This window comes from Microtus oregoni, unplaced genomic scaffold (assembly GCF_018167655.1).
Source record: "Microtus oregoni isolate MIOR12 unplaced genomic scaffold, Mior012 000016F_ref0000370, whole genome shotgun sequence".
NCBI lineage: Eukaryota > Metazoa > Chordata > Mammalia > Rodentia > Cricetidae > Microtus > Microtus oregoni.
This window is the reverse complement of record NW_024543075.1, coordinates 33121178-33148744: the sequence shown is the minus strand read 5'-3', so window position 1 is coordinate 33148744 and position 27567 is coordinate 33121178. Positions and strand designations below refer to the sequence as shown.

At 37.9% G+C, this 27567-nt stretch overlaps 1 protein-coding gene across 3 annotated transcripts in view; it reads left to right on the top strand.

The window, feature by feature from the left end:
* The window catches only part of Usp47 (ubiquitin specific peptidase 47), a 99099-nt gene that overhangs the window by 52247 nt on the left and 19285 nt on the right, over window positions 1–27567 (top strand). For all 3 annotated transcript variants that reach the window (XM_041665984.1, XM_041665986.1, XM_041665985.1), the window contains 10 exons: window positions 12902–12997; window positions 13086–13238; window positions 15818–15985; window positions 19253–19384; window positions 19938–20014; window positions 20478–20533; window positions 22941–23053; window positions 23864–23968; window positions 24705–24912; window positions 27142–27257. In XM_041665984.1, the coding sequence (XP_041521918.1) occupies window positions 12902–12997; window positions 13086–13238; window positions 15818–15985; window positions 19253–19384; window positions 19938–20014; window positions 20478–20533; window positions 22941–23053; window positions 23864–23968; window positions 24705–24912; window positions 27142–27257 (1224 nt within the window). The remainder of the gene's footprint in view (window positions 1–12901; window positions 12998–13085; window positions 13239–15817; window positions 15986–19252; window positions 19385–19937; window positions 20015–20477; window positions 20534–22940; window positions 23054–23863; window positions 23969–24704; window positions 24913–27141; window positions 27258–27567) is intronic.

Below are 27567 nucleotides of genomic sequence, written 5' to 3'. Positions count from 1 at the left end.
GCTCAAAATTAGTGATCAAAAACATTTATTCAACATGTTTATATGCTAAGGGAGCCTGTAGAGATAACTAGAACATCTTTAGTTATTAGTAAGTTAGATTTTGTGACTAGGTCTCATGTAGACCAGGCTGGCTTTGAACTCACTGTATAACCAGAGATGACCCAGATTTTAATTTTTGAAGTAGTCTTTTGGTAAACCTGAATCTTATTGATTTGGCTAAGCAATAGTCTTAGCCCAGAGTCATCCTGTCTCTCCTTTAGAGATGGGATACAAGTATGTGCTACTACAGACAGCACTTACCTGGCTACTGGAGACCCAGATCAGGCTCTCCTGCTTACCCAGCAAGCACTGTGCTGACAAAGCTGTCACTCCACCCCAAAACAGCTTTAAAACACAGAATTTTGTAATTTTATTGCTCAAGGCTATTAGCAAAAGCTGGTGTTTTTAAAACTGTCTCATGTTTATCTTCTCAAATAGCACCACTAATAATAGGGTTTTGTCTTGGATCCTTATAGGTTAATGGAGTCTTTTCAGTTATTTTTCTAAGATTTATCTTATTAGTATTTATGTGTCTCCAGCCATGTTTGCAGGTGCCCAAGGGAAGCTAGAATAATTGGATGCCCCGAAGCTGCAGTTGAAGACTGTGGCCTGCCCATCATGGGTGCTGAGAACTGAACTTGGGTCCTCTGCAACAGCAATAAGTGCTCTTTACATCTGTGCCATCTCTTCAGCCCCAAGTCCTTTAGCTTTTATATTGCACTAGGAGATAATGAATAAGAAGTTTTGAAGTCAATCAGTGGGAATCAAAACAACTATCCAAGTTAAAGACCCTTTTCTGGATAGTGTAAGATCAGTCTCCTTTACTACACTGTGTTAATAGTCTGCTTCCTGGTGATATTGAAAATACTTGTTCAATTTTAGTTGTATCAGTGCTAACTGCCATTCTAGGTGTATTGAGTTGTCCTTGACTTGTGTTTCATTCTTATTTTTCCAGTGTTAGTCTATTTTGACAATTCAAGGTAGACGTGACATACTGAAAAAAATTGAAAAATTAACAGATTTTTGCCTTTTAGTGACTAATTTTTACCTAATTTTTAAATACTGACATTGCTCTGGTAAATATACTGAAGAAATAGAAGTCTCAGGTAAAGCTAACAATTTTTTTCTTTTTTATCTGCTTGAAGTGTTTTTGTTTTTTGTGAAAGGTGTTTTTGATATAACTTGGATGTTGAGGGAGCTGATTTGTGTGTTCAGCAGAAAGGACTGCTTAGCTAAATCTCCTCCCATTGTTTATTCACCTGCTGATTTACTGCCATTTGTATGAGTGTATTAGAGACAGAGTTACTTGGAGAATACTTTTGGAGAAGTGACTGGTGTCGCATTTCTAAGTACAGTTCTCCAAAGGTAGGAGGTAGTGCCCGCACTGAAATAGGGGAGTGGTGTTTTGGTAGGAAGAGGAAGTTCAGCTATGACACAGGATGAGAGCAACTTTTAGCATACATTCACTAATGGGCTTACCGAGGGACTCAAAACGTTGTAGACTTTGCTGGAATGTGCTGTGGAAAAGTACAGCAGGTTAAATGACCCAAGATAGGACTTCTTTTGAGTATACTCTCTTCAGAAAACTTGAGCTGGAAGTTAGTGACTTTTTATTATTTTCCAATTACAGAACCTAGAAGCTACATTTCATAGGCCACAGGCATCGTGTAACATCTAAATATATGCCGCTGTACTTAAAATTTGGACTTAATTTTAATTGAACTCTTAAAATTTGTTTTGTGCCATTTTTAGTGAGCTGGTATTTTTGTCTTAGTGGATATTTACAGATAACATACACCAATGTACATATTAAAAATATATGGGCACATGCAACATTGATAATTACATGTTCTGTTTATTGTGGTTCTGTTCTCCAAGCCACAAAATTAAAGATATGTTAGTCAGGTAAACCTAGAGTTTTTTTTGACAAGTCTCTGGAGTTCTAATAAAAATTTAAGTATTTTCCTTTAATCTAAAATACATGTCATATGAGTAATTAAATATTTGCATATTTAAATAAACTGAGAATAATATTTAAGGTTAAAACATGAATAAGCAGTTACCCAATTTTAACATCTGCAGTCATCTTTTTAATCACCTCTTAGGATTTTTAGCATGCTTGCAGACTTAGTAATGAATGTTAAGATCTCTTCCAATTAAAGAAAGGTCTTTTATCAGACATTATGAAATTATCTTTTAATTATTACAGCTGCTACTACATCTTCACTGTATTCATAGCAGCCAGTGTTGAAGTACTCTTCTGCTCTATAACTTGCAGGCTGAGTTTAGCACTCATTCCCGACAAGACTCAATAGATCCTTTTGGAAGACAGATTGGATTTAAAAAATTTTTCAGGAGCTGTGCACCTGTAATAATTGTTTTTGAAAGCTAGAAGACGTATTTTAAATGCTGTAGAAATTTCTGTAGTAGAGAAATTAGTTGTGAGTGTTTAATTCTATTTCTTCCTCTGTGGCACAATTGTTAATATTTAAAGGTACATGCTGATTCTGAGGAGCAGAAGATCAGTACCAAATTAAGGTCTGGGACAAATGTGGATAGTGAGTCTTCTAAATTATATTTGATGTTTCAGTCAGAATCACCCTGCTGTCTGATGTAGTTTTAGTGTAGGTAGAAGAGATAGTTAAGACAGTTTTACTGTAAATGGAAGAGGGCACATGTAGAAATAGGAGCGGCGGGCTGTGTTCCTGCCCAGCTCCCGCACGGCTAGCTTTACCCGAAATAATTACACGGAAACTGTATTCTTTTAAATACTGCCTGGCGCGTTATCTATAGCCTCTTATTGGCTAATTCTCACATCTCAATTAACCCATTTCTAATAATCTGTGTAGCACCACGAGGTGGTGTCTTACCGGGAAGGATCTTAACCTGCATCCATCTTGAAGAGAAGAGCTATGGCGACTCACTGACTCGGCTTTCTTTCTCCCAGCATTCTGTTCTGTCTACTCCGCCTACCTAATTTTCTGTCCTATTAAAGGGCCAAAGCAGTTTCTTTATTAACCAATGAAATCAACACAAAACAGAAGACCCTCCCACATCAGGCACAAAACAAAGGGAAGGTTGGATTTTGTGCTATTTGTAGACAGAAGTCTCTGTCCTGCCTTTTCTCAGTGCAGTTTGCTTCCTCTGTGTCTGGGTGGCAACTATAGACTGAGCCTTTTCTCTTCCCAGAAGTCTCCTAGTCTGGCCGCCCCATCTGTTCTTCTTGCCTGGCTTCTGGCCAGTCACCGTTTTGCTAAACCAATACAAGTAACAAATCTTTACAGGGCACAAGACCATTGTCCCGTAGCACCTCCCCTTTTTTCTTTTCAAAACAAGAAATTTGAATGATCACCTTTGTTTAGCTTTTTTTTTTCCTGACCATTTTCAATAACAACTTGTAAACTAAACAAAAACAAGCATTCATAATCCATTTTTTAGGAATATGGGTGTAGTTTTCTAGGCTACTTCCTGCTGATTGGGCGTGCTGATAATCTTATGGGGACCTAAAGAAAATTTAGAATTATGGTCAAGCACTGACTGGAGTATTCTGTAAGCCTGGATCATCTCAGCCAGCAGTCTTGAGGCTGTTTTGGATGTAGAACTCAGAGGAAACTGCAACAGAGGTGCTCTAAAATGTTGGATGATCTGGGCCATCTGTTCCCATTGGAGATTTTTTAGGAGTCTTCTTTGATCAAACCTTATTTTTTTTAACCCAGAATGAGTCCACAGACTCTCATTTTCTATGGAAACAAAAGCAAAACCTCTTCTCCAAAGACTTATCTTTTGCCAGTTGATAGGTAAAACAACTATATAGAAATGGCAAAAATAATAGAATAATCAAATAGTACCATCATTTGATAGAAATCTGACATTTATCAAATAAATTCCCTATCCACCTGCAGAGTACACGCTTAAATACTCATAAAATATAGTCCTAATAGGTGAAAACTTGGGCTATAGCACTTGGGAGGCAGAGGCAGGCAGATCTCCATGAGTTCGAGACCAGCCTGGTCTACAAGAGCTAGTTCCAGGACAGGCTCCAAAACCACAGAGAAACCCTGTCTCAAAAAAAAAAAAAAAAATTAAGTCACATTATATGATTTCCAACCACAGTGAAGTTAGCATAAATACCACTAGCATAAAGAAAACAGCAAATAACCAAATACTTGAAATTCCATGTGAAAGAGATGAACAGAGAGTAAAAACTAAAAGAATATTTGCATATCATGTACCTGACCAAAGGAATATCTAGAACAAATGAAGAATTTGTAATCAGCAGTTTGGTTTTTTTTTAAGTTTCACAATCCACTTAGAAAATTAGCAAAAGATATTACCAATATTTCGTCAGAGTAGACATTCAGGAAAGAACAAACAACAGCAAAATCAATAAGCATCTCAGTAATAGATGGTCAAGTAGAAAATCTCAATAGGAATTTTAAGAACTTTTGTAGTTGAATGAAAATGAAATTATAACATCAAATTTGAGACCCAGGTGACACAATTTTGAAAGGAAAGCTTGCAACATTGGATGGTTCATTTAAAGGTAAAAGTGTCAAGTCAGTAATCTTAAGGATTTACCTATCCTGGACAAAGGAAAGCAAAAGAAACTCAGTAAAAGCAGTTATGTAATCATAATACTTTCTAAAAAGAGTAGAGATCAGTGAAGAAAGTGAGGGACTAGAGGTAATCAGTAAAGCATTTTCTTCTTTCAAAACAGTAGGTTTTCAAACCACTACAGCAAGACTAACAGAAAAAGAAATGACAAAAACTGTGAACATTGGGATGAAAAAGATGTCACTCACAGGTTACTTAAGCACAACTGCAACCAAGTACAAATTAGATGATTCAGTAGTCCTGTGACTACTGAGCTGCTTAACTTCATAATTGACAAACTTTGAAAAAAGAGATTTTCAAGTTTGAATTGTTTCAGTGGCACCTGTACTAAAAATTTTAAGAACAAAATATGAATTCAACATGTTCTCTTTAAAAAAAAAAAGGAAGAAGAAAGATTCTTTCTGTATCTAGATTGTCTAAGCAAGGATGCTTGTTCTCAGCACTTTGTTCAGTGTGGCTAACTCAGATAAGTGGGAGGAGCAAGGACTAAGCTGACCTTGTGTTTTTAATATACACAGTTGTATAGAAAATCCTAAAGTGGATTTAAAACAGGCAGATAACAAACTGAAATGAGTTTACAAGGCTATAAGATAAACATTCAAAAGTCATTGTAATTTAGGGTACTAGCAATGAATATTTGAAAATGAGGTGAAAAATAATAGTATTGTTTTCAATCCTGAAAAAAATAAAGTTCAAATGTAAATGAAAAACTAACAAAAAAAACCCTACATATATTGAACTCCTTTACTGAAAACCAGAGAATCTCTGGAAAAGGTATTTAAATGGAGAAATCTTCATTGATTGAAGATTCAGCACAGTAAAGATATCAGTTCTTCTAAAATTACATGGTTGTAATACAGTTCTTATGAAAGCCACCAAGACTTTTAATAGCATATATTAATAGGAACTATAATAACCAACATAATTTCTTTTAAAAAGAGTAAAGTGGAAAGAAAAGGTCTACCTAAATTGAAATGAATGCTACTTAGCAATAAAAAGCCTTTTCATATTCCTGTAATTATTGGGGTACTGTAATATTGGCAAAGGCATAATTGAACAGAAAACCCAGAAATAAATCCATACACATTTGCCTAAGGGAAATAATTCAGGAAAGGTAGGATGAAATATTCAAGTAATTGTGTCAACTGACTACCATTAACATCCATCTCACACAGATGACCCTTCCTAGGGCCTGATTTTTGATCCCCAGAGTTCACATATAAGTTGAGCATTTTGACACACATGATTGCTGGAGAGATGTAGAAAGGAAGATACCCGAGATTTGCTAGTGTTTGTAGGAGCCTGCTTGTTTGTTTCCCGGTTGCCCAGACTCCCGAAATAATCACATGAAGCTATATTAATTAAATCACTGCTTTGCCTATCACTAAAGTGTATTGCTAGCTAGCTCTTACAACTATAATTAACCCATTAGTTTATATTTTACCACAAGGCTTGTGGCTTACCGGCAAGGTTCCAGCAGGCAGCTCCCATCTTTCCCCTATGGGCAGCTCCTGACTCCACCTTATTTCTCTCAGCATTCAGTTTAGTTTTCCCTGCCTAGCTCCACTCTGCCAAGCCATTGGCCGAAAGCAGCTTCTTTATTCGTTAACCAAAAAAAGCAACACATATACAGATGGACTTCCCACATCATGCTAGGTAAATACCAAGGTTTGCTAGAAAGGTACTCAAGATTTTCTAGAAAGAACCCTGAGATTTGCTAGGAAGATACCTGAGGTTTACTAAGAAGATATCCAAAGTTTGCTAGGACGATACCTGAGGTTTGCTGGCTGACCAGTCTTAATCATGTTTGGTAAGAGACCCTGTCTAAAAATAGGTGAAAACAATTGAGGAAGGCATGTAACATTGACCTCTGACTTCAGCATGCAGACATATACTTATACACATGCACACGGTGACACATACACACAAATAATTATGGCATTTAAAGCTGCTGACAATGCAGAGAAACTGGGTTATGTTGCTGGTATAAATTTAACATTACAGGTTATCTTTATGAAAATGTGTAATTGACACAAGTCCCAGTAGTTGTATTCTGTACTATTTATCCAGAAGAAATGAATTCATGTTCATGTACATTGATATTGATTGTATTTTTAATATTCAAAACTGAAATAAGCTGAGATTTGCTTTAACAAGTAAATGAACAAATTGCAGTGTGTATAAGCAGTGATTAAGCAGTGAAACAATCAGATGGTTAATACAATCACTAATTTGAATGAATGTGCAGGAAATGATGCTCTATGGAAGAAAGCCAGTTGAAAAAGTTGACGTAGTGTCTGATTTCATTTACATAAACTTGGTCATGTAAATGTTTTTATGACTACATTTTAGAACTGCACCACAGATGATATATATGCATAGAAGTTAATATACATACTGGGACAAACAGTGAAACTGGGACCGAGTGGGGAATGCAGATCATATTAGTGTCCTTTTCTCTGTTATGGTGTTGTGTAGTTTAAAAAACATCACTTTTAGGACACAGGGCAACTTATACAGAATGTCTTTGTGTAATATTCATTCTTGCAACTATGTGCAATTTTATAATTTTAGAAATGAAATTTTAAAAAGATGAATGAATGAAGGGCTTATTAAGGTATCTAAAGTTCTTTCCCTAACTCAGAGGAAAGTCTCTCAGGGAGATGGTTGAATATAACCATCTATAAAGAAACATGTTGCTTTGCTGCTGTGTGTCACCAGCAAAAATTGCTTCCTGCATCAATCATGAAAGAGTTAGTGCTCAGTGCTTCGTTCCAGTTTTCGTTATTTGTCCAGTCTAGAAAATAGTCATTTCAATAGTGGTTCCCCTATTCTAAACAAAGCAAATGTTAAAGTAGTAAAGGAAAAATTGGATCTGTGGAGAACACAGTTAGGCTGTCAGAGGATTAGGGTACTACTGTGTTTCTTCTGGTTGTAATTGTGCCTAGATTACGTGCATTGCTCTAACCATGTTAGCCTGTCATGTACATGACTTATCAAATGGGTAGATGAATTGACATTAATCTTTCTAACTAGCTTATTTAATTTTATAATTACCTTGTTGACACACCATTACAAAACTCATGATACATTAATTCATCTTTATCTAGTTTCTGGAATATCTCCACATACCCTTCCCTAAAGCCCAAACATTGGATGTAATGGAAATAAAATCCATGTAACACAGCTTCTGCATTGCTAGGAGATGGAGAGTAATATACTGTTTATAAGTAGCAAAGAGGACATGAAGTTTAAACAGACTTCACATTGTTTCTGCTAGCCTATGTGTCTGAAGCATATATGTGGGTTATGTAAAAAAACAAAATATAAAGAGGAGAAGCACACTCAGAAGTACCCATGCCCAGTGAGTGAGCATAGACTGGAGCCTATGGTGCTAGCTGTAGGGAAGGAGTTTTATAGTGCTCAAGATTAGGAATAGCAGCCTTGGAAGTGAATAAAAAAGACTGGTGCTTCAGGATCAACAGGGAGAAGTATACAGAAAAAAAAAGGAAGAAGCTGCCTACAAAAATGAAAGGAGACCATACTTCCCTTGTATGTATCCAAGAAACCAATCTTTACTAAACTGATAAGGAAGGATCAAGAGGATCAGATTTTGGATTCTCTTGCCATAAAGACATCAGTATGTTATAGTATCTGTTCCCTTCCCTCCCCTCTTGTGTAATGCTGATCAGCTCAGGCTGCCTGATGCTATCTGTTGAGAATTCTTCCACACACTACCCACAAGCTGAGGAAAGAAATGCCAGTAGGAGCAAACCATAACAGTTCTTAAACCATCAACAGAGAGCCTGGGACTTCCACTGTCAGGAAAACTGAATTCATTAAATTTAAAAAGTAAAGTATCAGAAATGAAGACTAGATTGAAATGGTCAAGAAAAGATGAAATTCTTTGGGCAATCAAAAATGAGAGATAAAGATGTGAAAAAGATTTTTGGTGAAGCAATTAGAACTGTGGGAAGGTATTCCAGCATCAGAATGTGAAGAAAAACATGCTCCAAACTGACAACTAAATTACAAGCCAGGAAAACGTTCAGAGAATGAGAACAAGGACGAGTCTCCCTTTGAAGTATTTCATGTAAATCAGTGAATCCTGAAACTTCAGAAGGATAAGTTGTGCTGTTCTCAGTCCTCCAAAAAAATAGATGGTGGTAGCAGACTAACAATCTCAAGAAACTTAAACAATGGTGCAAGCCAATGTTTTATAGCCAAGCCAAGATTCTCTTCAGTTATGACAGCAGTGAAAAGACAAGGTTGAACAGTCAGGTTCATTGGATACCCTGTTCATGAACAGAGTCTAATCTAACCACAAGACAGCATAAAACAAAGTGGGGGTGAGGGGTGAACAGGGGCATGATGTGTTACTTGTGTTAAAGTACAGAGAATACCCACTTCATGACTAAGGAAAGAGAGGGCCAGAGTTGTTGTGATAGGGAATAACAGCTAAATCACAGGCTGTTGTGATAGGGAATAACAGCTAAAGCAAGTAATAAACACACACAGCATCTGTATAGTAGTGATCAATTTAAAGCTGAGCATGTCAGTCATGCCAAACATGGATTCAGATAGGCATGTGTTACCTGTTGAAGACTTGTAAGATAGTCAAGACACTGCTAATGAATGCTCAAACCAGAGTTCATAGGTTGATAAGGCCTGAGATTTTAGCATGTTCTGTATGAATCTTCCTACAGATTGCTTGTGAGCTTCAAGGGAAAGATACAAAGTCTGTAGTGGACAAACGGACATCTTAACTAAGCAGTTAAGAACTGCACAAAGTCTGTTGTGACCAGGATGCCCTTAGAAGGTCTCACCATTACTTAGTAATCTAGCAAGTGATGTGGAGAGTGATTCTGAGTATAGAGAACACCAAACAGGCCAGGCTGCAGAAAGTGCCATTAGATAGCTAGTGTCTGAGAGAATACTCTGTGGGTTAAAGAGATCTTAACACACAGCCTAGTATATCCTGTGAATATGAACTACCCAAAGTACTTTATCAGTATTAAATTTCCCTACGTTTGGTAGCTGTATTTTTTATGTACAAAATCCCCACTCAAGTATTAAGATGTAAAATATACTATGTGAACTTAAACTTATGGTTTGGTAAAAGTGCATAATACTAGAGATAAGTTTAAAAAAATTGAGCTTAAATTTATTTTAGAAAAACATCTGTTGAAACAGATGTGTTAGAGCATGCCTTTAATCCCAGCATGTGGGCATCAGAGGCCAGCCCCAGCTATGTTAGTTCCCAAACAGCCAGAGCTACATAATAAATAGATTCTGTTTTTTTAAAAAAAAAATAAATAAATAAAACTCTGCTATGAACTGTCAGACAGAGATCAAGGTACAGTTTAATAAAATTAATTTTTCAAGTTTGTTGAGTGTTGCTCCCTCTTATTTTATTTGCTTTTTGTTTGTTTATTTTTATTTTTTGAGGCAGGGTTTATTTATGTAGCCTTGGCTGTCCTGAAACTAGCTCTGTAGACCAGGCTGACCTCAAACTCACAGAGATCCGCCTACCTCTGTCTCCTGAGTGCCGGGATTAAAGATGTGCACCACCACTACACCACCAGGCCCCTTATTTTATTTTTTAAACAAATTTTTTTTATTGATTCTTTGGGAATTTCACATCATGTTCCCAAATCCTACTCATTTCCCAGTCCCTCTATATCTACTATCTCTTACCCACATAGCGCCTTCACCCAAAAGAAAATTTAAAGAATATTAGTTCAAAACAAAGCAAACAAAATGACCACTTTGCTCCTCCATCTTTCCCACTTCTCCAACACCTCATTCGTTTTCGTGGCAGTGGGAGCTGTGGTGTGTCAAGCAGTACACCCTTTTGTCCACTCAGCTTTACTTGGAAATGTTCATTGTGTAATGTATTGACGGTCAGGTTTGGGGCCCCTGACTTCTAGTACACCATAAATGCTTGACCCTCACCGAGCCTCCTCTCAGGTATCCTGCTGTTGCCCCAAGTTATAAAGATCCTGCAGTTGTGGTTCCATAGGACGAGTCCCTTCATGCACTCCTGCAGGTCATAGATGGGGTAGATGTTGGGGTATGCCAACTCAAAGCCCTGGATGTGGGCCTGGGTGGTAGCTCATGTGGTCATTCCGGGCCACTGGGACCACTTCCCTCAAGCGAGGGGCAGAGCCAGCTCTTCTATGCCATGGTGAAGAGTGTGACCAGCTCTTCTGCTACAGTGGCTGAGTGGCCTGTGCTGCTTCCTGGGGTCATGGTAGTATCTAGGCCCAGGCTGCTGCCTAGGACTATGTCTGGGCCCGTAATCCCACCACAGCAGAGAGGGTCTGTGTTGACTCTCATTTTATTTTTTGAGACAGGGTCTCTGTAGCCCTGGCTGACGTTGAACTCAGAGAGAGATCCCTGCCTCTTCCTTCCCAATGCTGGGATTAAAGGCGTGTGCCACCACTCCCAGAACACTCTGTCTTATTGTTGATACAGTTTTATCAGTTCACACTCTATTTGGAAGCCTTCTAAACTTGGCTTCAGTCAGTGTTAAGCCATAGCTGTATTTTGCTTATTTTTTTTGTTTTTCCAGACTTGGTTTCTCTGAATTCCTGGCTCTCCTGGAACTTACTGTGTAGTCCAGGCTGTACTTGAACTCACAGAGATCCACCTGCCTCTGCCTCCTAAGCACTGGGATTAAAGGCATACACCACCCGCAGCAGCTGTAATTTTTTTAAGTTTATTTATTTTTTTAAAGGAATTTTTCATTCTTAGAATATGCTTCAGAGAAAAAAAGTAATATTTTCTAAGTGTATTCTTGCCTGTGATTGCCAGTGAAACACTTGGTTGCGCATTAAAAAAAAAAAATCTTGCTACGGTTTCTCCCTTCTTGGTGCTTCCTTGTGAGATGAAAAAAGTAGGAGATAGGATGAGTTGACAAACACTTGATTATCTTGTCAGTCTTATTTTGTCCCAGAGTAAACGTTGTCAAACGGTAAATGGAGCTGTGAGCCTCCCCATTCTACAGTTAAGTTCATTTAGCAAGCTTGAGCATTATTATCTTTTGGGGAACAATGTGTTCTGTTTGAACAGAATGACACTTTTAAAATAAAATTCTCTCCTAACGATGACTCGAGCCCTACCACTCAATGGGAGAATCAGCAGAACCTGTAGGGGTTTATTTGGAGTTCACATTCTCTGTTGTAACTTTATTTTTAATTTTTTTTTTTTATTTTTAGTTTTTTGGTTTTCACTGGAAGGAAAAGATGCTCATTTTAAATGTTGAAGTGTACAAGTTGCTTTGTTACAATAAAACCAATGTGTACACACAAAAAAAAAGAAAAACAACTGAAGCTGCTTTGCCTTAGTGATTCTGTATCCTTTCCTTGGCATGCTTAGAGCAGAACTACTTTTCTTGTGTAAAAAAGATACCATCAAATGAAATTTGAGACCATACGTCTTAGTTCGTTGTATTGAGTATTGTTTTAATTTGAAGTTCTAGTGATTAAAGTTTTTATATCCACTGGCTTTTGTCTCTGTTAAGTTTCTTGCTGCTGTCTTAAGACTATTAAGAAGAAAAGCATATGGCTCTCCTGTGTGAAAGTCCAGGAGCCTGCATGCCTTTGACAGCAAGAGCAATACCACATGGAAGTCAGGGTTTTCTTTGTAAGTAGTGCAGGCTGCTTACTGTAGTGATTAAGGGTGACTGTGTTTTAAAGATGGATCATGTGAGGACAGTTGTAAGTGCCTGTAAAGAAAGTTGAACTGATAAAACAGACGTCTCTAAGATGCATGCTAGTACTTCCTAAAGATCAGGACTTCAGGACTTTACTTTCAGTATCGTTTAGTTAAACATGACAATGTAAAAGTAAGAAATTAGGTATACAGTACTGACCAAAGAAATTTTTTTTTTTTTTTTGATTTTTCGAGACAGGGTTTCTCCGTAGCTTTTGGTTCCTGCCCTGGAACTAGCTCTTGTAGACCAGGCTGGCCTCGAACTCACAGAGATCCGCTTGCCTCTGCCTCCCGAGTGCTGGGATTAAAGGCGTGTGCCACCACCGCCTGGCCCAAAGAAATTTTTATGAAGAATGAAGTAAAATAATTTAAAAATAACTTTTAATTATAATATTTTGCTGTTAATTTTGGGATTAGTTTTTTAACCATTCCATTCATAAGAGTTTTGGTGATTTCGGTGTTTTTTATTTAAGACTTTGCTATTAAATAGTATTTTAAGTAATTATAAGACAATTCCTTTCTTTCTAACCAGGAAGAAGCTCTGCATGCATTTATTCAGCCGGAGATCTTGGATGGCCCAAATCAATATTTTTGTGAACGTTGTAAGAAGAAGTGTGATGCTCGCAAGGTAAGAAGCATATGCATATTATTATGTAATTATCTGAGATATGGTATTCAATCCATTTGTACCCCTAACCACACATGCTTCTTTTTAGGGCCTTCGGTTTTTGCATTTTCCCTATCTGTTGACCTTACAATTGAAAAGATTTGATTTTGATTATACAACCATGCATAGAATTAAACTGAATGATCGAATGTCATTTCCGGAGGAGCTGGATATGAGCACATTTATTGATATTGAAGATGAGGTAAATACTACATTTTCTTGTTGTACTTTTCATTATTCTCTTCATTTTAATTGTTTTAAATTGCTTTATGTATATGAGTGTTTTGCCTGGAGGTATGTTTGTGTGTCACATATGTGTCTAGTACCCTCATGAGCCAGAAGATTGTATTGTAACCTTTGATACTAGAGTTAGAGACAGTTGGGAGCCACTGTGTGGAGGCTGAAAATCAAACTGGTGTCATCTGGGAAAGCAGCCAGTAATCATACCACTGAGCTATCTATCTAGCCCCACTTTATAAGTTAAAACTGATGAATTTGAAGTGTCCTCTTAACAACTCTCTCTTCCCTCATGTTCTTCATGGTGCGTTACATGAGAAGACTAGTGCTGAGGATAAAAAGCTTTTCCTGACAGTGTGCGTTACATTTCAAGTATTCTTATTTGGTTGGAATCGTGTAAGCTATTCAAGAGACAAAAGGGTTTCACCTTTGGAATTCAAGATTGTCTCTTGAATTTGAGTATTAATCTTGTTTCATAATTTCTTCATTACTGAAACTGCTGTAGCTGGATTTCTCATGTTTACTACACATGCAGCACATACATGTGAGTGAATGACAAAGTAGTCCATGACCTCAGTGTCTTGTATTTGCGCTAATCCCCTTCACAGGAATTAAGGGACTTGGTTACTCTAAAGGAAGGTTTGCTAGCTCTTACATTAACTAAGTTAGAATGACAAACATACAGAAGGTTTTGTCTAGATCCCTTTTTAAATTTGTATTTTGTTTAACTTGAAACTTTAAATAGTTTGAACATGGAATTTTGATGGAAACAGGACAGACTCATTAATTTCTTTCTACTCATTACCTCCCAGGGTTTTCTAACTTTGTTTAATTAAAAAAAAAATTGTGTGCTATCCTGCTTGATTCTTTTGGATGTTCTCCTGATCACATTTTATGAAGCATTATAGGCAGGAAGGGTAGTTGTTACAGGATGATAAACTCTTTTTCTACTGCCATGCATTCCAGATGCCCCATTGTTAGAGCACCCAGAAATGGGGTGTTAGCCCTAGAATAAAGCTGTTCACACTATAAAAAAAAAAAAAAAGAGAGAGAGAGAGAGAGTTTTGTGTGCTTGTTTGTTTTTCTGATTACCAGATATAAAATCTGTCTTCTTCTAGGAGCTCAAAATTAATTATAAATAGTTGTTGAGTTTCATTTAATATTTGTCTTAGTTAGGATTACTGTTATGTGATGAAACACCAAAAGCAAGTTTGGATGGAAAGGGCTTATTTGGCTTATGCTTCATCATCACGGTTCATCACTGAAGTCAGGACAGGAACCTGGAGGCAAGAGCTGATGCAGAGACCATGAAGGAGTGCTGCTTACTGGCTTACTTCCCATGGCTTTCAGCCTTCTTTGTTAAGAACCCAGAACTACCAGTCTACAAGTGGTCCCACCCATAATGGTTTTGCCCTTCTACATCACTAATTAAGAAAATGCCCAACTGGGGGCTGGAGAGATGGCTCAGTGGTGAGAGCATTCACTGCTCTTCCAGAGTACCCGGATTCAATTCCCAGCTAACAACTTTCTGTAACTCCAAGTCTGATACACCCGCACACAGACATATATGCCTGCAAATAAAAAAAAAGAATTGCAAATAAAATAAAAATAAATTACTAGAAAAGAAAAAGAATGCCCTACAAGTTTATATGTAGCTTTTCTTACAGAAGCATTTTTTTCAATTGAGGTTCCCTCCTTTCAGATGACTGTAGTATGTGTCAAGTTGACATAAAACTACCCAGTATAATATTTGTGTGAGTGTGTTGAAAACAGTGAGTTCATTCAGCAAGAAAACAAACTTTTCTGCATTCATCTGTATTGGGAATAGAGGTGTACACCGTCATGCTCAGCTTGCAGTTGTATAGGGTGATGTTCACCTTTATTTTATCTTGAATTAAATTTTCTTGAAGAAAACTACTGCACACTAGATACTTTTAAAAAGTTACTAACAACAACAAAAATTATTCTTGCTGCATATTACTTGGTTTCAAGAACTTAAATGCAGTGCCTTATGCACATCGAGGGCATTCATCCTGAAGAAATCTTAACCTATGTCAATAAAAGCATTGTAGGTATGTGTATGAAATGTTAAAAGGAAGGAGAGGAGGATGTTGCTTGAGTTTCTAACAAGTAGACTTCTTCAGTTTAAGTCTGGATGACTGAATTGAAAGTAGCCAAGCATGGAAGCATGATGTCCCTGCCCTGAGTACACCAGACTAGAAAGTTCTCATGAACAGTTAGATGGCTTACTTCTCTTTCTATTTTGACACCTTACACAGTAATTAAAGACAGCATTTTGTTGGGACTGGGAGCCGAAGATGTAATTTGGAGCTTAGGATAGTTGCTGTCACAAATGCTATTGCAGAAAATGGTAAATTTTGTACCTAAGGTCTGAGTTTAAGAGAAAACTGATAGTCTTAAAATAAATACTTCTCTTAATCAGAACAATATCAAACTATTTGAACATGGTAGAAGATATAGGTAAAAGTTTGAATATCTTTTCCTTTATTTGGCATAGATTCTAAGATAATTGTGTCTTATTAGAAATCTCCTCAAACTGAAAGTTGTACTGATAGTGGAGCAGAAAATGAAGGCAGTTGCCACAGCGACCAAATGAGCAATGATTTCTCCACTGATGATGCTGTTGATGAAGGGATATGCCTGGAGAGCAGTAGTGGGACAGAGAAAATTTCAAAACCTGGCCTGGAAAAGGTACCTTTTATGAAGTTTATTGATATTAGATGCTAAGCATGCTAGGCAAGTAGTCCACCAGAGAACTATGCCCCAGTTCCCTGCATGTTTTAATTAGAGAATTTAGTGATTTCTGAACTTCTGTATTATTTTGTTCTTCATTTTTTAAAATGAACACTTTTTAAAAATGTTTTTGTGGTGGGTGTGATTATAATTGTATTTATACTTGGGATGCTGATTCCTAGGAAACTGTACTGTGTTGAAAGTTATGTTGTGTTAGAGTGGGTACTGCCTATGCCCTTGGCATTTATCAGCTCTCCAAATCTTTCTAGTTACTGAGTTTGCTCATAGAAAAAATGAGAATGTTGGACTTCATTTATTACATTTTAAGAATTCTGACAATAATGCATTTCTGAAACAGTTAATAACCATAGTTACCTAGAACTTGCATTCTCAGAATTTTCCAGAAATATAATGGGGAGGGGTTGCTAATTATAATCAAACTTTAAAATGTTACTACTAACCACTAGAGTACCTGGAATCTCAGCAGCACTTAAGCAGCAGGGGCTACAGAGTGAACCCTGTTTTAAAAAAAAACAATTTTCTCAGAACAAATTCTAGATTGCAGGTAAATTTTGAAACCTACCTGTTACTTATCCTGATTAATTTTAGTTTGGGCAATAAAATTTGAACTACACAAGTTTTTAGAATTTGTTCTAGAAGTTTCACTATGTAATAATTCTAGTCAGTTTACTGTTAAGACACACTTCAATGTGCTGAAACTTGATTTTGGAAGGTCTGGGCACTTTTTAAACAAAGAATAAAGAGGAGAGGACAATGAAAGTCTGCTCACTCTGCATTTCCGAGGCCCTGATTTGTTCCCTAGTGCTGCGAAATGGAAGAAAGAGGAGAGCTCTCCAGAAAAGTGAATGAGCTCTAACAGGCCTGTCCAATAGTGTACACCTGTGATCCCCATAGAGGATAAAAGGCAGAGAATTGGCTGCAGGTTTGAGTCTAGCAGGGTCTAACATAGCTTGTTCCAGTCCAGAAAGGGTTGCAAATTAAGACCCTCTCTCAAAACAATACTTTAATAAAAAACTTGCTTTACCCATTTGAAGAATCTGCTTAAGGATAAACAGTCTTTTTTTTTTTTTTTATCATAACCTTTCCTGGAGACTCTATTTTTCTTTTTAAAATTATTTTTATTTTATGTGTATGGGTGTTTTGCCTGAATGTCTGTACACCATTTGTGTACCTGGTACCCTCAGAGGCTAGAAGAGGGTGTCTAGAGTTGCAGATGATTGTGAATGCTAGGAATTGACCTGGGTCCTCTGGAAGAGCAGCCAGTGCTCTTAACCACTGAGCCATCTCTCCAGCCTTCGGAACTCTATTGTCATTCACTCCAGGTAGAGATGGCGATGACAGACCAGAGAAAGGGTTTCTTCCAAGTCCAGCTTGGTGAACCAGTGAGTTTATTGGACTTCTTTAATGGAGCATGATGACTCTTAGGCAGCTCTATCACCAAAAAGCCCACTCCAAGCATGGGTAACTACTTCTAAGAGTCTCCCTTTGAAGCACCTTGTTACTACTGCTTATATAACCTGAGCCTCTGAGTTTGATAAAATCCTTGTGTTTTTAGGTGTTTATGGAGTTCTTAAGACTATGCATATATTTAAAGATATATCTTTATATCTTTAATCTTTATAAAGAATATGCAGATATATCTTTAAATATATGCATGTATGTGTACCATGTGCATACTTGGTACCTGTGGAGGCCAGAAAAGAGTGGTTGTGAGCTATAATGCAGGTGCAGAAAACCAAACCTAGATCCTCTACAAGAGCAGCAAATGCTCTTTAACCTCTGAATTGTCTCTCTGACTCCCTTGTGAATTTCATATAAGTCTTCTGTGCTGTTATATCTTCCTCTGTATCATATTTGGGTTTTTTGGTTCTTTTATTTGTTTGTTTGGTTGATTTGGTTTGGTTTTTTGAGAGTTTCTTTGTGTAACAGTCCTGGCTGTCTTGTAACTCACTTTGTAAACCAGGTTGACCTTGAACACAGAGACTTATTTGGGGTTTTTGAAATAGTCTTACTTTATAGTCTAGACTGGCCCCAAACTCACTATGTAGCCCAGAGTGGCCTTATGTTCACAGCTTTTGTCCTTTAGCCTCTCAAGTGCTAAGGTTATAAGCTTCAACTACTGTGTCTGGCTGATCCTTGTTGTTTTTGGAGAAGAAAATACTGGTACCCAGGATCTCTAGTAGTGCTCATTGTTTTAGGGGTGTGAAGTGCTACGGCTCCTAAAAGAAAAAGTAATTCATGCTAGTGTCCTGGCACACTTGGAATGCTAGTCTAAGAGAGTCATAAGTTTGAGGCCTACCCTAGGCAACGTAATAGGTTCAGAACCACCTGGGCAATCTCAAAATGAAAAATAACAAAGAAAAGCAGGCATATAGCCAGTTACTGGAGCACTTGCCTAGCATCTATGAGTTCACTCTCCACTACTAACAAAAGACCAAAGAAAAAGATAAGACAAAGGTTCTTAGTTTATTATAGACATCAGACATGTTTAAGAGTTGAAAGGCCATAAACTGAGTTATTACAAAAATAGCACAGTTCTGTGTGTGTGTGTGTGTGTGTGTGTGTGTGTGTGTGTGTGTGTGTGTTTTGAGACAATGTCTCTTCTATGGAACCGTGGTTGTCCTAAAACTTACTATGTGACCAGACTGGCCTTAAACTCTGAGTTCTGTCTGCCTCTGCCTCCCAGGTGCAGTAATTTAAAATATAAGCCAACCATTCCTGGCTTGGATTCAATATTATAAATAATAAATACCAAATTAACATGTTATTTATTAAAAATACTGCATGAGTACATTAGAAGGTACTTCAAGTTACTGTCAGAAATAGAATTTTATTTAAAGACAAAAAAGCAATGTGTTGATAACTTCTTAATCTTGACTATGCAAATTAGTAACCCTTCTATTTAGTAGTTACTTCACAAAATTTCACTCTTATTTTTTCATAAATAATCAAGCATGTGTTACAGACATATATAGTTCCAAAGATTATAAGACAGCATAATAACAATGTAAAGAAATATACTGAATGAAACCTGTTACATACTAAGTTTCTTGGTGACTTGCTGTTTTAACGTTATCTAAGGGACAAGTTAGCTTACCGTAGGATAGTTGTCACGTTACTTAATTCTGCACCCCTAGGAAATAAGGGGTTTCAAATAAAGGTTTTGTAGTCTTCTCTTCCAAATTCTTTTTCTTCTCTCCTTAGAACTCCCTGATGTATGAGCTTTTCTCAGTGATGGTGCATTCGGGGAGTGCTGCTGGAGGTCACTATTATGCTTGCATAAAGTCATTCAGTGATGAGCAGTGGTACAGTTTCAATGACCAGCATGTGAGCAGGGTAAGACTCCTGGAGTGGAGAAGTTACTCGGTGGCAGGGTCTTTACTCAGAGCAGAGATGCCTATGATGGTATTTCTCAGGTCCCCATCAAACCAGTCTTTCATTGTTGACAGTGTCCTTGTTCTGCTTTTTTAGAACTTGTTAGATGTTTCCAATGTATATTACACCTTTCCTCTAGCCCTCACCCTTCTTATGTATGTCTTGTGAATGATGTAGGAGTAGGATCCCTTGAGCCTGGCTCACCAGAGCAACCACTGGTAAACTGAATTATTGTGTGGTGCTTCTTGAAAATATCATGACATATCTAATTCAGAAATTAAAAGGTTGGATTAGAATTGGGCTTGATGGTTCACCAGTAGTTTCTAGCATTGAGGAGGCTGAGACAGGATTGCCCAGAGTTCAAGCCCAGGCCAGGCTACAGATTAAGGACCTGTCTCAAGAAGGGGGGAAAAAAAAAAAAAGACCTAGCATATTGGGTTACATATTTACATGTTGACATTAATGTAATGGTGTCATTGGTTTTTACAAAAGAGTAATGTTACAACTTTTTTAGATAACACAAGAAGATATTAAGAAGACACATGGTGGGTCTTCCGGAAGCAGAGGCTACTACTCAAGTGCTTTTGCAAGGTAAGCAATTGCATTTTGATGCACTGGAGTGAGTTGTAGCTTCTCTGTGGATCTTCAGCCTTACCCAAGGGTCAGCAGACTACAAGCCATGGGCATCTGTTCATAAGTGCTGGCTGGTGCTTCCCACTATAACAGCTGAGTTGTGGTCTATAAAGACTAAGTTTTTTCCCTTGGCTCTTTCTAGCAAAGCAGTTTGTTAGACTTAGCTGTAGTAGGCACTGTGGTGCACAGCCTTCTTGATAACTTCACTGTGTTACTAAAAGGTGATGTTTTAACCTTTTCATAAGTGCACCATTAACAGCAATGAGGAATTTTTCTTTCTTTCTAGAATGTTTTCATTTTAATGTGTCTGTGATTATTTGAAAGAATAAAACACTAACATTTCAAATAAAGATTTGATACTTACAAATGGAATCTACCATCTATCTGGAGAACCTGTTAATCTTTTTTATATTTCTCCTAGCTCAACAAATGCGTATATGCTGATATACAGACTGAAGGATCCAACAAGAAATGCAAGTATGTTAGCCCCTCATAAAGTCATTTACTTAGCATATCTTGCAAACCTATGTAACTACTTTTAAGTGATAGAGCAATTAACAGCTAGGACTTTTTATACCTGGGAGAGGGGAATTATTAACACTGTTACAAAATAATTTTAAGTGATAAAAACATTTGACAAGAATATGTAGAGCTGATCACAGTGATGTGTGCTTGGACTCCAGTCACTTGGTAGGCTGAGTGAGGCAGGAGGATTACAAGTCTGGGTCTACTGACAATTTAACAGGAACTTGTTGGCTGAGGTTTCTATCCCACCTGGTCCTGCAGTCATTCAGTCCCAAAGAAACACACAGAGGTCTACATTAATTATAAACTGATTAGCCTATTAGCGCAGGCTTCTTATTAACTCTTATAACTTATATTAGCCCATAATTCTTATCTGTGTTAACCACATGGCTTGATACCTTTTTTGGCGAGGCAGTCACATCTTGCTTCCTCTGTGTCTGGGTGATAGCTGCAGACTGACTCTTTCCTCTGCCAGAATTCTCCTGTTCTCATTGTCCCACCTCTACTTCCTGCCTGGCTACTGGCCAACCAGCATTTTATCAAAATAGTACAAGTGACAGGATAAAAAACCATTGTCCCACAGCTCATAGTAGTAGTTTTAAAGGAGCTGAGACCACAGTTCAGTGGTAGATTCCTGATGAGAATATACAAGTCTGATAAGCAGCACTATACAAAGGCACGCACACAAGCAGGCATGCACTCACACAAGCACACCCACACACAAGCTGGAATACTTTATAATACACTTTCTGTTTGTTAAGTGAATTAGATGTGTACTTTAAGTAAGATTGTGTTCTGTGTGATCCTCACAGGTCACCAACTGCATGTCCTAGAGCAAATCACTTGACTTTTCTGAGTCTTCGCAGATGTGTAGACTGGAAATGATGACACCTTACAGAGTTGTTACACATGAATGAAACAGCACTTTAGAGTCTTGTAGCATAGCTAGTGAAAGCTCAGATTAGCTACTGTTTCTTTCGATTTCAAGCTTTTTGAGTTCGTTACTATTTGCATTGTATGACAGAGGACTCTGGATAGCCTGAAATACTTCAGAAATCTTTTAATATAGAGAATTAAGTACCTCTGTTTATTTGATTAAAGATCAAATAAATTTTTGTGAGTCTAGTACAAATCCTTTAATTTTATTAAGAATCCCAGGAGACCAACAAGATGGCTCAACTGGTAAAAGACACTTGCTGTCGAGCCTGATGGCCTGATTTCAGTGCCAAAACCTTCAAAGCTGCCCTCTGACCTTCCAAGAGTAATCTTGAGTATAAAGTGTATTTGTCCTTTTTACTTATATTTTTGATTTTTTTTACTTTAAAAGCTTTCGTTCTTAAGGTTTCTTTTTTTCTTGCTAATTCATAGGGTTGGAAGCATGTTAGGGTGTGTGTATGTTTGACTAGAGATGCACACACAAATGATGAATTTACTCATATTTTCATAATTTAAAAAGTAATCACTCAAAAAAAAAAGTAATCACTCGCTTTGATCTCAGTATTGAGTTTTAGGAGCTGATACGCTCTTAATGTATCTTTTCAACTATTATATTTTTTGTTCACATTTTTGTGAACAAAAGTTAGTTTGTGGACTCATTCAATGCAAAGTTTAGAGTGTAGTCATCATTTCAGCAAATGTTAATTTCAAGACCAATAGATTCACTGGAGGCAAAACCAGGATTGTAATCCATGTATCCTGTATGCCTTGCTGTAGACAGTGCAGTGTTCCAGCCTTTGGTTAACTCACCACTCTAGTTCTATGGTAAATGCTGGTGGCAGGGGCAGGGGCACTGTATCATCTAGTTGGGAATGCTTTTTAGTTAGTTGATTGCAGGAAGGTATCCTGTATAGCCATCGAGGGAAGATTTGTTTTGTTTTGTTTAGGCTAAAGCTAATTTCTGGAAACATTGCATTTTTATAGGTCCTATTGACATTCATTGGCTTTAGGGCTGTTTGGGGGAGCGAAGGTAGCAATGCTATCATTGTGTAGTTACAGTCACACATGGAGCAGCGGTCCTTTTGCTCATTTGCATTCTATTCTAGGCAATAACTTTTGGGCCAGGTGCTTTTAGTAAGCTAAAGAAGTCACAGTCTGGAGAAGTAAAGTTGCCCACTGCCAGAGGGTTCCATTGTGATAGCACAATTGGAAATTTAAAAAAAAAAAAAAATGATTTTAAATTTCCAAGGCTTTTTTAAATTTTGAAATCTCATTGAATTCTCCTAGTATTTGAACCATTTACTAGGTCTGAATATGATTTCACAATCAATACCTCTTCACTGTTGCCTGGAAGAAGCTTCTATTTCACACTGAAAGGATACATGAAGAAGCTGCTCTGAGTGACACTATTTTATGTTCCTAGAATTTCTAGAAGTGGATGAATACCCAGAACACATTAAGAACCTGGTGCAGAAGGAGAGAGAATTGGAAGAACAGGAAAAGAGGCAACGAGAAATTGAACGCAATACATGCAAGGTTAGATTCCATGATTGTGACTGACAAGTGCTGTTGTGGTTTGCTCTTCTGACTGTTGTCATTGTTATGGTAACCCAGAGTCGGTTCTGAAGGCAGTTTTGCCCTTGTGGTCAGATGGGCACAAGGATGAGCATAATCTGGTACTGAAGCGTGGTGATGTGCAGCATGGAGCTCAGTGCTCATGTGACCGTGTGAGGCGAGCATTCCCACGTTCTGAAGAAGGAAGGACTGGGAAATGCACAGAATGAAGGTCATCCTTCAGTTACTCTCCCATGGCCCTCTCTGTTACGTTCTGAAGAAGGAAGGACTGGGAAATGCACAGAATGAAGGTCATCCTTCAGTTACTCTCCCATGGCCCTCTCTGTTTTACCTTTAAAATCCTTAAACAGACAGGAGGTGGTGGCCCACTCCTTTAATCCCCACACTTGGAAGGCAGAAGCCAGCCTCTTCTACAGAGTGAGTTCCAGTACAGCCAGGGCTACACAGAGAAACCTTGTCTTAAAAAAGAAAGAGAGAGAGAGTCCCAATTATGTTTTTTGTTTTTTAATTACATTGTTTTGACAATGAAGAAAAGTGCTATCTGCTGTCTGACATGATGGAACACACCTTTGATGAGCGCTCAGGAGGCAGAAGCAAAGGCAGGTGGATCTCTGAGTTCGAGGCCACCCTAATCTACAGCACAAGTTCCAGGACAGCCAGGGCTTTTGGAACCCTATCTCAAAAAACAAAAACAAACAAATGCTGTCTGCCAAAGAGTTCAGCTGTGATGATTGACCTAGTGAGTTGATGATGGTATTTTCTGTTTTGTAGATAAAATTGTTCTGTTTACATCCTGTGAAACAAATAATGATGGAAAATAAGTTGGAGGTTCATAAAGATAAGACATTAAAGGAAGCAGTAGAAATGGCTTATAAGGTATGTCTAATGCACAGTTGGATTTTAATTTTGATAACACCCAATAGTTGAGATAGATGATCGAAGTACTTTGAATGTATTTGACGGCTTCTCAGTCCTCATTCTACCCTACCCCCACCCCCGCGCCATCTACCAGCATCTTCATCTGAATACCAGTTAACCTTTCTGAATTCCAGAATTAGAATTAGAAACACATTTTTTTGTTTTGCTTTCTGTTTATTTAGCAGATATCTATTGAGTGCCTTCTGTATGAACCACTAAGATATCAGGGGGAAGACATGGTCTTGGCCTCATGGAATTTATAGTTCAGTCAGAAAAATTTTTTTTTGATGATTGGCAATTATTTTGTTTAGATGTCACAAAGTAAATCAGTAGTATATTGAAACAATTTATCCTGAAATAGTAACCATAAGGACACAGCTCTGTCATTATATAGTTTGTATTATTTCACAAACTATATGAAAGGTGACCATTAAACATATTAAAGCTAGGCATGGATGCTCACACCTTTTAATCTCAGTATTTGTGAGGTGAAGGCAACAAGATTAAGTGTTCAAAGTCATCCTCTTTCACATAGTGGATTCAGGGTCAGCCTGGGTGGCTCTTTCTCAAACATATCTGTTACTCTGATAAAAATCATAAGTAGATATTATTGTCAGTAAGGATCTCTTGGTAGGATTACGGCACATGAGAATAAAGCACTCTGTTTTTACTTGTGGGGACTGTGTTTTGTTAGATGATGGATTTAGAAGAGGTGATTCCGCTGGACTGCTGTCGCCTGGTAAAATATGATGAGTTTCATGATTACCTAGAGCGATCATATGAGGGAGAAGAAGATACACCGATGGGCCTGCTCCTAGGAGGAGTCAAGTCCACATACATGTTTGATCTGCTGTTGGAGACTAGAAAGCCTGATCAAGTTTTCCAGTCTTACAAACCTGGAGGTAAGCAATTTTATACTCTAGAGTTAAAATGGGCTTTAAATTACTGTGATCAAATGTTTTGTTTATAGAAGTAAATGATTTAAATTTTTTTATGTGTTCCTAAAGTATACATAATTTTGACAAGTTGAGAAGTAATGTGTTTGGTTGGAAGCAGCACCCAGCCGCTACCCCCCTATATCCAAGGAGTCTGGGATATTTGGCCCAGCCCCCTGGCATCCTTATATCCAAAAAGTCTGGAATGTTTGGGTCCAGGTGTCACTGCAGCCCCCTGGCACTCCTATATCCAAGGAGTCTGGGATGTTTGGTTGGAGGCTCCACCCCACCCCTGGCATCCATTCTAAAATGTTTGAATGGAACTTTCCATTCCAGGCCTCCCCACCCTGGGAGTTGCCACAGCCCAGACTCCACCTCCCAAAAAAGCCCACCAAAGGGTGACCCCCTCCCTAGGAAGGGTCAAGACCACTCCCACAGGCTATTTAAACTGCCCTTCCAGAGAACAATCACATGGTCTTTCCAGCCTGCCCCCCACCCCCACCCCCATATTTTCCCAGAACACTAGCATCCATTAAACTCAGGTTTTTTCTAATTTGGTTTGATTTTGTCTGATCAGATCTGGATTATTGCATTGGCAAAGAGGTTTGTTGGGTGTAAAAACTTTACAATCAGCAATGAGTTTGAAGCTAAGTTTTAGCTTATGCTGGGCTTGCTGGGACATGCTGGGACTCCAACAGTGGGGAGGCCGAGATGGGTAAATCGCAAGTTCAGGTGGGCACATTTGCTAGACCTTGCCTGTGCACAGAATTTAAATAGTGAACAACAGCAACAAGAAAACACTCACTTCTTAGTCTTCAGTAGGGTTTCTTCTTTAATGTGGAGTGCTAAATGGTGTAGTGTCTGCTGGATGATACGGAATGCCTGTAGTTATCAGCTCAACTCCTAAGGGTATCTCTGTTGACATCTTTCCCTCTTCTACTCTTTTCCCCACTTTCCTCTCCTATTTGTTATGGAAGCCATGCACTGTAGCACAATAACAAAAATCCAGAGACAGAAATTGGGATTCAATCTGAAGGTCAGAAAAGCAAAACAGCCAGCCATTGGCTCTTCCCTCTACCTCAGTCCGAAATGGAGATCCTGCCTCCAGGAATCTCAGAATGAGACTGTGTGTGAGAGCTATCTCTCCTGTCTTGTATTCCTCTCCAGGGCTGGATTAAAGGCACCACTACTGTCTTGTCTCTATGACAAACTAGTGTGGCTACTAGGATTAAAGGTGTGTCACCATTGCCTGGTCTGTAAGGCTGACCAGTGGGACTGTTTTACTCTGATCCTCAGGCGAGCTTTATTTATTAAAATATAAAGGAAATGAAATATCACTACAATATGCTTCCTTGCTTTTTTTTGGTTGGTTGGTTGGTTGGTTGGTGATTTATTTATTTATTTATTTGTGGTATTTCAAGACAGGGTTTCTCTGTTTACATCCCTAACTGTCTTGGAACTTGGCTGGCCTCAGACTTGCAGAGATCCATCTGCCTCTACCTCACAAGTACTGGGATTAAAGGCGTGTGCCACTACTGCCTTGCTTTTATGGCTCTGCTGTCCAACATGTATTTGTCATAAGGGAAAAATTGACAGTAAAACAAAATAACTGCTAAGTGTAGTTCTTGATGGCTACTTCTTTTTCAAGTGATTAAAACTTAGTTGTCAATATGATCTAAAAACAAAAGAGAAGCAGACATGCCCGACCAGTTTGTGCATAGAATTTTCCATGGGATTTGATGGAACTTGTTTGTAAGTTGTCAGGGTTATATCTGCCCCATTAGTGTTTATTCTGCAGTCTCTGCGTCCATATATGCTTTCAGTGCTGTGGTTTTCTTCCCATTTGGAATTTTTTGCATTTGTATTTTACATTTGATGATAGGTAGAAGACCACGAATCAACCAGATTGTATTTTAAATATGCTTAATAAATTTGAAGGTGTTGTTATATTTTAAAAGGAAATAAAACATTTTTAAAATTATATTTGGATTTTTTGTGTTTAACACAATGCATCAGTCAAAAATAATGCTTTTTAATGAACATTAGATGAATGTAATATAAATCTGCTATATTGAATATATGAGAGCATAGTCTCTTTGCCATCTGTTAGAAACATATTTAGAATGCGCTGCTCATGTAAAGTACAGTTTAAAAAAATAACCTTCAGCTATGTTTTTATGTTTTCTAATGTAATAGAAGTAATGGTGAAAGTGCATGTTGTTGATCTGAAGGCGGAGACTGTCGCTGCTCCTATAACAGTCCGTGCTTATTTAAATCAGACAGTTACAGAGTTCAAACAGCTGATCTCCAAGGTAAGTTATAAAATTAGACCTTCAATATTTTTGAATTCTTGCTGTGTATGGCTCACTGATTGTTTCAAGTTGTAGGTTCTACTGTAAAGGGGCAATATTTATAGGCAGAACACAATTGAAAGTAGAAACACACTTCAGGTAGAAGAAGCAAGCTGAGCAACATTTGGCATGGCGCAGTACCACTGATCCAGACTATAGTTTGAGCTGGGTGAAACACATGGTAGGGGTATGAATTCAGTTTATGTCTTGGTTATGGCTTTTATTGCTGTGAAGAGACACCATGACCATGGAAACTCTTATAGGGAAAGCA